At 34.4% G+C, this 10445-nt stretch overlaps 1 protein-coding gene across 1 annotated transcript in view; it reads right to left on the bottom strand.

Annotated features, from left to right (window-relative positions):
* The window catches only part of LOC129234554 (protein LSM12-like), a 29813-nt gene extending 19622 nt beyond the window's left edge, over positions 1-10191 (bottom strand). Inside the window, exon 1 of the mRNA XM_054868572.1 lies at positions 10026-10191. Within this exon, the coding sequence (XP_054724547.1) occupies positions 10026-10167 (142 nt within the window). The 5' untranslated portion in view covers positions 10168-10191. The remainder of the gene's footprint in view (positions 1-10025) is intronic.
* Between the last annotated feature and the right edge of the window lie 254 nt (positions 10192-10445).

Consider the following 10445-nt stretch of genomic DNA (forward strand, 5'->3'; position numbering starts at 1 on the left):
AGATACAGCAGTCACAATTGACGACAAAAAACGTTCTATAGCTCAACCCCCGTTTGAGTTATTGACACCAAAATTGAATCAGCACCTGTTCCTGTTAATACCAACATATGGACCACATTTTGTTTGATTCCGCCAGTAACTTCCTGAGGAATAGCAAGCACGTGTAACTCGAAAAACGTCCCATTGCTCCACCCCCCTTGGAGGAATTCGCGCCAAAAACTAATGGGCACAAGTTCACATAGGGGCACATATGTCTACTAAATTTCGTTCGATTTTATGCGGTAGTTTTTGTTGTAGAGCGGCCACAAAAAACTGGTCACACACAGACGTGACACACATACATACACACACACACACACATACACACACACACACACACACAGACAGACATTTTCCAAAAATGGTCGAAATGGACTCAGTACACCTCAAAATGTTCGAATCCGTCAAAATTCGAAATTCGAAAATTTGCACGAATCCAATACTTTCTTCTATATATTAGATATAGAAGAAAGTAAAAATGACGTGACCAGAAAAAAATCCCTCTTTAGTTGCAATTTATTGACTGTTGCGAACCATTTATTATTATTTGGGTGATTGATAATAGCTATTTAATCTCCAGAAGAGCATCAACGTACTAATAATGATCTGCAGTAAAGATATATTCAAAGGTGCCCAGGGACGTAACTAGAGGGGGGCAGATGGGGCTCGTGCCCCGGGCGCCAGATTTTGGGGGCGCTAACTGACTAAAGAAATGCTTAAATTTAATTTAAAAAAAGGACAAGATATTAGAAGCCCCCCCCCCCCAAAAAAAAAGCAAACAAACACACTGTGCAGGCGCTGGCAGAAAGATTGCATGGTTTAGTGTGGATAAAGAGTGGGAAGGATAGACAGAGAGTATGAGGGCGCAGTAAATAGCATGAATGTGTTTTCTCTGAGTGACCAATACTTGTTATATCTTATCTAAGAATTTTCCACTCGGAGGAGGAATATTTGAGCTAAACTGAGGGAAGTACACACCAATACAAAACAGCGGAAATGCTGAAATGTCCTTTTTCTACAATTAAACGTCATAAAGCTGTCAACATGCCTCCCTCTCAGCTTTTACATTGACGAGAACTTGTCTACCCCACCCCAAGGGCCTAAGGGAAAATCGTTACACTGTTCCCTTGGCCATAGTGTAGCCCATGGCTTAGGAATGGGAGCCACTATCTTTATCCAATAGAACCATTCTCTAAAGAGTATCTTCTCTAGCTCGTACCACGAGCTTTTTTTCTGCTTTTTACTCCGTTCTCAGGATATTTTTTGCTCATCTTGTATAATTTTAAATCAATTTTAAGGTATGTCGAAAAAACTATTTGAAGCTGAATTCAAAAAGAGAGCGAAAGACCACGAAAAAGAGGCCCTCAACAATCTTCATCTTATTTATCATCGTGGTTAAATGCAAAAGACGTTAGGACAGTAGGTAAGACATTGTTTTTATAATTTGAATGACGTAATACAAATTTGTTGAATTTTATAATTTTTCCCGTTCTTGGAAAAAAATCTCGCACTATAATAATGGAGATTCAATTTAAAGTTCGGGAGGCTGCCAATTTTTCTTTAGAAAATACTAGGGTTATTTTGAAGATAAATTGAACTAAAACGATAAATTTTCGACTTAGTTTCAATATATTTTTTCCATCCACACAATATTTTAAATATAGTGAAATTATCAACGTCAATCAATGTCTCAGAAATCAGTTATTTTTTACCTCTCTAAACTAGAATTTTTCTTGGGTACTTTTGATGCATATTTATAATTAGAGTAGAACCTCGTTTATCTTGTCCCCGTTTATCCAGATCTCCGGCTTATCCAGATTAAATTTTTAAAGTTAAAAAATATATTCACTGAAATGATATAATTCTAAATTATGATAAACGGTACGAAACTGTCAATGTACCAAATATTTGCTCTTTATTTTGATTACATGCACAACTCCTGCATAGGACGTGAAATAAATTATAGTCATCTAACAAACAACATGGCATATTTGGAGTGGATTTCCTACACCACAGCAGCTGAACTATAAATGATTAAGTGTTTGCGAGTAACAATCCTACGTAATTTTGTTACAGCGTTTTTTGCTGTTATAAAAGATAAGTCTGCTTATTTACGAATGTTTTAAATTACCCGGATTTTTGTTATCCGGATTGCCTTTGGTCCCCGCTAGTTCGGAAAAATGAAGTTGTACTGTAAATGAAAATAACCTGAACGGAAGCGCACTGAAAACATACAATATTTAACATTTTTAACATATGTGTTTTTTTTAAAGGTTAAGAGAAAGAGTTTTGATCTCAAGCACATAAGGTTTCTGTTTTTTTATTAACTGTTTCTCGGATATATAGAATATACTAGAGTTGGGGGACGTGCGTCCTTTATAAAAATTAGCTCTTGTAATAATTAATATTTAACTGTACAGATTGCGAAAATTTAAAATGTGTTGCACATAAAATTATTAAGATAGAGTTTAAATAAGATAATATGTCCTATTGAACTACAGTAAGATGTCAGTTTAAAGTTAGGATAAGCCAAGCATAGTAATATTCAATTCATTTCAAGTAAGAAACAAAAACAAACAAAACCTACTAAATTTTTTTATCGGATTTAAAATTATTTCACGCATTATTGCGATATGATGCTCTTTTGTAGTTGAATACTGTTATTTTTCTAGCGAATTTCTTCATAGTAGTATATTAAAATACTGAAAAATAAATAATTGAAAATCTTTGTTTTATTGAAGTTATAATTTTTATTTTATTTTTTAAAAGTAATATTGCAACAAGTTGTGAATTACTCTCTTGTGGAAATACAAAAATATATTTCCTTGAATAACTTCATATGTAAAATAATAAATAAAATACTTAATGATTTTTACCCCCAATCGCTATTTTTAAAAAAGGAATACAGTGATAAAGCTATATAAAAACTTATAATTACGTAAAAGTCGCATTTATAAGGCTTATTGCATTATAGGCAGCGGACTCCTTTATCACTGCCTAATTCAAATATGGCTTCCAGTGGTGAAACGGTTCAAAAATGATACCAAATGGAATGTTATTTATCTATTTGTTCTACTGGTTAAAGAGTACTCAATCACGGTGTAACGAAAAGTTACGTTACAAGACATGTATAAATTGCAAAGGCATTTTGTGTAAAATTCGTCATATGAGGTAGTGAGAAGCAAAGGAATGAAAGTGGACAGTTTCAAGTTTTGAATAAAAACGCGTATAGCCTAGGTAGGCTTTCATTGATTTTTTCCTAAATCATGCTATACAGCAGCACTTACCAGAGCTACTAGTACTATCCCTTGCCCCAAGACCGAGGACAGGTTCACCTACTATGTGTACTGGTTATCTCCAAATTTTTAGTTTTGCCACTTGCATCCCTGCTTCTCACTGCCTCAAATGTAACCGTCTCCTCCGTGATTCTGCTCCATTTGCGTTGAAATGTGATAGTTAGAATTAAATTTAAGATTTATTTAAGATCTTAATTTTAGGTTTAAGTTCTTGTTTATTGTATATGGTTTACCACGTGGTGCGTTTAGCCCAATATGATATTCTGTCGTGCATATACTGGAGCTTAAACACTCTCTTTTTAGTTTGTAGTTTAATTTTTTGGTCTTTTGACCATACTTATTGAATCCTCCACGGCTGATGAGCTTTTGATTCAACCTTTCATCTTTTTGCTATTAATTGCAGCTTGTATTTTTCTTTTCTCATCATTATTATTCTTAAAAATTATTTAAAACTTGTTATTTGGCTTGTATATTTTATATATTTACTTGGCTTTTTAGTTTTTCTGCGTTGCGCATTTATGGGCTTTTGGTTTGGTCTTTTCAATATTCTTCACTTGTATTATATATATATATATATATATATATATATATATATATATATGTATATATATATATATATATATATAGGGAGCGTGTATTTTCTCTGTAATGTACGTGAGGGGCCTTGGTGTTGACGTTATGAAGTTTCTCGGGGATTTTTTTTTTTTTTGCTTTGTTTTGTATGGGGGAGGGGGGGGGGGCGCCGAAACGAGGTCTTGCCCCTGTTCAAAAATGACCTAGTTACGTCCCTGAAGGTGCCCACTCTTAAATTGTAGAAAATAACGTTTTTTCTTTCTTTTTGACAATTAAAAATGCTAGAAGCACGGTTTTGTTTCTTAAAAAAAAAAAGTCCACTTGGTGGCTTTACCACAAAATTCTACATTGTAGAAGGGGCCAGTTCATAAAATTTTAGTTTAAAATTAGACCAGGCGCGATAGTGGACTCAAGTAAAATTTTCTAAAGACTAAAATTCTTGGAAACTATGAGGAAGCTCAACCCCTCTCCCGTAGAAACTCTTTAAATATGCAGACAAAAATCATTAGAATTTTTTTTTTTGAATAATTTTTCAGTGTAATATGTTTTTAGCAGGAATGTGGTGCCGAAGTCTGACTGATTTTGGGGTAAAGGAGTCTGAGTCGGGAGTCGAAGGTATAAAATTTCAAGAATCGCAGTCTGTCATTTCTCCCTAAGTCCTCAACTCTGCCAGTGCTTACAGGGAGTCTAAGCCAGAGTCTGTCATTTTTCCTCTAATTTCACACCCATCGTTGTCGACCCAAAATTCTCGGAAACAGCAACCCAAAACCTTCGGATAACAAATATTCTGAAATTAAACCTTTCAAAAATTTTATTTGTAAAAATAATTCTTTGATCACTTTTGAGCTACTGTCCGAGCATCACGAGAAAAGTCACCTCCAAAATGTCTGCATCTGTCTACTGCTATAGTAATGAGGAGCGTATCATTTTTCCAAGGGAAGCTCAATGTTGGAAAAACCCGTACAACTGCACAAAGGAATGCAGAAAAGAGGTGAAATGGCGCCAAAAAGTTTTCCTGCTAACCCTTGCAGAAAATGAAAAAAGTCTGTTTCTATGGCTCAGACTTGACCGCGGGAGCTTTTCTTGTGAAAGACAGACAGTATATGAATTCATCTGAAAGCCCCAGCATTGCGGGGTCTGCGGGTACATAGTTACAGGCCTGCTTGGATCGACCCCTGATGTAACATCCAGATACAAAATTATTGAATATCTAGTATTATTGAATATTTGACGAACTAGAACACTGAAGTATCACTTTTCAATTAAATACTGAAAAATAAAAAAAAAAAAAATTTAAAAGCACAGAAAATCAATCTTTTACTTTCCCTATGGCCAAAACCATTTGCCTAAATTCAACATTGACAGATCTAGTGGAGAAATTTTTTTTTGTTACCTTTGATTACTACCACACCATGGCTAGGGCTTCTTTAATTCAGACATTTTTTGTAGGGCACTGCACCCTACCCTCTTTATCAATGCACCCTATTTCCTCATTTCAAGTTCAAAACACTTGGTGACAAGAGTAGCAAATCTTCTTTCTTGAAAGGGAAAAATTTAAGCGCGCCGGGCATTGTAACATTACGCCCCTTGTTTCTTTGTCCACTACAATGTTGTGGAATTATGAAAATAATTAAATTTTCAAGAACCATAATTTTTTGTTTGAATATTTATAGTTACCCTCTTCTTCACAAAAATTACAACAGTTAAAATAGAAAATTAAGTGCAACAATAGCGCAGAAATGAAGATATTGGTGCTTTTGCAACCTGAAAATGTTGCAAATTTTATATGAATAATAAAAAGAAATGATAAAAACAGTTTGTGTGGCTTAAAGTTTTAAGACTATGACAGGCTCAGGGTTGGCTTTCTGCCAGCAGAAACTAGTTTTTGCCGTGCGAGTGACAGAAACTGGTTATAACCGGTAAAAAACGGCAGAAACTGTCAATAACTTTAAAAAATCTTTAAGAACTTTAACTTTACTTAACTTTTAAAGTAATTACTGAATGATATTCGTTTAAATAAACTGAGATATCAAACTTCATTTCATCATTGTAAAAAATAAAATCCTACGCTAATTCCCTTGATTTAGTTTAGAAAGGGAACTTTTCAACTGCAGATGCTTGTAATATTTGCATTAATCAAACAAAGGACAAAAATGTATGGGTTTTTAGGCAAGAGGAGTGACATACAGAACTAAATAGGCATTATTTATAGTAATTTGCTCGCTTTATATGCTTCATCTAAATTGCATGTAATTGAAATCATCATGTGCTTCAAGAAGAAAGTGTCAGACTTTTACTTGCCAATATTAACCTAGATTTTGTATGTACCTAATGTCACAGCTTTGCAAAACAAATTGGCCCCATTTCTCGAAACTTATTTTTCCAGTCAAATTTTTACTACTTTTCCAGTTACTAGAGATGGTGGACCAGTTTGAAAAAATATGATGAAAGTTTCACGAACATTCTTTGTTCCTTGATGCCTGCTAGCTCTTCTGTTGCAAGAATATTCTTAAGTTCCTCATTTGTGCACATTAAATTGAGAAAACTGTTTGGATTTTTGAACCCACCTTTTCTAAGAGGCAACTGCAGGGTCCAAACAATGTAACATTTGTTGCAATGTAACAATTGATTGTGCTTTAGTTAACAATTATTTTTTCCATGTATTCTCTACTGTGTGTCAATAATTAATTTTTTGTCATTGTGTGAGTTTTTGCTAGTTTCTGCCGCAAATGAGGCAGAAATTGGTTTATGCCATGCCGGTTTTAACTGGTTTCTACCAGTGGTTTTAACCGCCTTGGCAGAAACTTGCCAACCCTGGACAGGCTCGCAAAAATAAGAACTTTCACAGTACTTTATAAAACTTAGCATTGACTTTCAAATGAAAATTTTACTACTGCGAGGTAGATCTGATCATTGATTGATACAAGTTTGGTTTGAGTTCGACTCCAAATTTGCTCAGTTTCACGCAATTTTAAGACATTTAAAAGTTCTATTTTTAAAGAGAATAAAGATCATTACTGCAAAATTCTTTGGAATAAGTGCCCTTTTACCAGAGAACACTCGATTCAATGAAGTACAGCAACATTACTAGTCTATTTTAAAAACTAGCTGATGTGTGCATCACTTGACTTCCTTTTACACCAACTTAATGTTATTTCCCCATTATTGGCAATTTTAATGTGATTCAATAGTTGACTTTCTAAAATCACCAACATTGGCCAAATTGAAACCAGATTTTAAAAATATATATATATTTTTTGTCTGCGATCAAAAGATTGGCGATAAGACGCCAAGTGTCCGCCAAATTATAATACCACTTGAGTTTGCATCAAAATTAACAATGATTTCTCCCCCCCCCCCCAAAAAAAGGAGCAAAAGCTCATTTTAGAAACACCATATTGCAACCAAAAGGGGGGATGCACAACTAGACCCCACTAGGAGTCTACATAGCAAATTTCAACTTTCTAATCCATACCGTTCTTGAGTTATGCGACATACATAGACACATCCGCATACATACCTACGTACATAAGGCGGTCACGAGACAACTCGTAATTAACTCGGGGATTGTCAAAATGGATATTTCGGGGGTCTATACGTTCTTAGGCACTTATTGGTTGGGTCGAAAAAAAAACAACAGGGGGGGGGGGGGCAGCAAGAGGGGTGAGCAAAATGAAGATTAAGGCCGATTTTTGAGTGAAATTTTTTTGCAAATACAATACTTCCTTTTTTGTAAAAGGAAGTAAAAAGAATGAAACTTCATTTTGTTGCTCCAAAACATTATAATGCTATTTTAAACAATTTAGGGTCAACAAAACTTCTTTTTTCGTAATTTCTTTTTTGAAATTTTCTAATTTTAACAATGAAACTAGACTTGGAATTGAAAGATGAAATCAATTCGCCTTTTTTTCCCCCGTAAAGAGGAAATTCTGTTTTTAGGACAGAAAAGTGGCACTCTTAGGCAAATTTCAATTTGCTTCAGGTTATATAAACAGTCTAACCTCTAAACTACCGATAACAATTACACAAGAATATTGTCAAAAAATATAAATGCAACTACAGTGACCTCTCACTTATACGCGACCTCTGTTATACGCGTTTTTCACTTATGCGCATTTTTCTCATGGGCCCGTCCAGCGATGTAGCAAAACAATGTTAACTCCTGTTCATTTATATGCGAAACCTAAAATGCACCTTTCACTTATGCGCGATAAAATTTTTTCAAGTTTTAATTAAATCGCCTATTCACGCTTTGCTTATCGGAAGATTTGTACCCTTCTTGATGTCTCTTGGAATGCTTTCACACACCTTTATTCCTATGTTCAAAATGTTTCTAAGAACGTGTTTTTTTTGCACAAGTGTGCGATTGGAGGTGCAGTTAGTCTTGTGATTGACATCGAGAGGGGAGAACGTGTTACATGCGAAAAGGTTGACTTTCCTAAAAGTCGTGGTGAAGCAGAAAGCATTGACATAGCCTATCTAGGATCTTTTGTATCCTCACAGACTATGAAACTGATCACGCGACAGTTTTTAGGTTTTGTGGAATTCGCTTACATACTGTACAGTGTATAAAAAATGACAAAACATGCAACTTCAAATTTTACATTTTTATTAAATTACAATGCATAAATGGAAATTATGTGCATATTTATTCATTAGTATCAGTAGTGTACTATTAGTATTACTATAACTGTTGATAACTTACTGTATTTAAGCTTATTTTTGGGGGTTTTCACTTATGAGCGAATCTCACTTGTGCACGAAAATTTCGTTGTCCCCTTTGGTCGCGTATAAATGAGAGGTCACTATGCATCCTATTTCGGGACAGTATATTAGACCAGTGTGAGACAATACACGTAATTTAATCTTAATAAAGATTAACAGATTACGAAAATATTCTCTCCTCGCAGTCAGCCCTAGGGATAACCTCGATCACAGACAGCCCTTGGTTTTAATAAGCACTGCCAACAGGCACGGATCTATAAATTTTGGCCCTCCCCCCCTGCAAAAGAGCAGCAAGGCCCCAAACTTTTATTATTTTTTAAAGCAGGCATCCTGGATTTCTGTGTCACTGAGGGCCGCGGGCCTTTCTAGTGGCGTGAGCCCCTCCGCCCTGTGGGATCTGATTGCCAATCTTAATATGGCAATTTGTATAGAGCATAGATTTGTAAGGGCTTCTGTGAAAATCCCCGCCCCTCCCCTTCCTTCCCCCATAAAGTTACAAGTCTGACTGTTTGTGGTCAGTTCTTGCAACGGACCACAAGCAGTCCGTTCTGTATCTTTTGGAGAGATATAGAACGGAGAGCTAAAAATAATGTGCTCACTCTCTTTGTGCAATCCCCTCCAAACTGTCTATCACTTAATTTCTATCAACCTTAGCTTGCAACTGCAGTATATATACAAAATGTATATTAGTTATCAATCACTAACATTTCAATTTTTTCCTCTTTTGGCTACAGAAAAAATTGGAGCAATAGGTAACATAGCATAAAAAATGTAGAAACATTTTAGAAAACTAGCATTAATTTCAGAAAAAAGCTGCCACTTTAAATCACAATTCCAGTTTTACCTGATAGAAGAATGTACGATAAATACATTTCCATCAGTAATATTCAATCTTTAACGTATTCATAAAATGAATCTTACTTATTGAAAACACATATAGTGCAGATAAAGCGTAAATACTGAAACCACTATTAATACTGCTTAAAAAAGCAGTTGCTTAATCAGTTTGCTATATTATTACATATTATACTTGGATTTTATAGTGAAGAAATTGAAGGTGTGAACTTAAAACCTTTCTTCTCTCAAAGGTTTTAGTTCTCTGAGGTTACATGCTTCGCTCTAATTAAATATTTTCAAAAATGAAGATAAACACGACAATGTAGAACAAAAGTATAGAATTTAAAGAAAATAGATAGGAAGGTGCAAAAGGCAAACGGTACCATGGGGAAGTTTATGTTACAAATTTTGTAATTCCATTGAATAAATAATTACTCCATTGAATGAAAAATTACGAACAAAAAATCGAACACAACAGAGCGAGCGGCATGATATTGATACAAGAGAAAAGCTTAAAAACAACTTAAATTTTTCAACTAAGCACAAAAAGGATACTCAAGAATAATATTTTTGTTTGGTAGTCAAATGCAATTACTTCGCCCTCAAAATCGTCACCAAAGCATGTTTTACAGCTCACTATAGTTCCAACACTAAATAAATTGAATTCTTCAGCATCTTCAGCCATAGTACATTTCATTTTTGCAAAGGACCGCAGTTTTGTCAACAAACACCTATAAAACTAAATAATCAACAAATGAAGAAATATATAGATGTATAGTGGTATAAAACTGAAATTAGAAAATTAACAACTAAATTTTTAATTGAATTAATCTATAAAATATTAGTTTTTTTTATTTAAAAAGAAAGAAAGAATTTCTGCGAAGCTACACTTAGTCAGGAGTTTATTTTTAAAAAATGGCAACATCTAGTTTCCTGTAAAAATTGAAATTCTCTCATTAAAAAAAAAGAACCTTC

Source organism: Uloborus diversus, chromosome 1, assembly GCF_026930045.1.
Source record: "Uloborus diversus isolate 005 chromosome 1, Udiv.v.3.1, whole genome shotgun sequence".
Taxonomy (NCBI): domain Eukaryota; kingdom Metazoa; phylum Arthropoda; class Arachnida; order Araneae; family Uloboridae; genus Uloborus; species Uloborus diversus.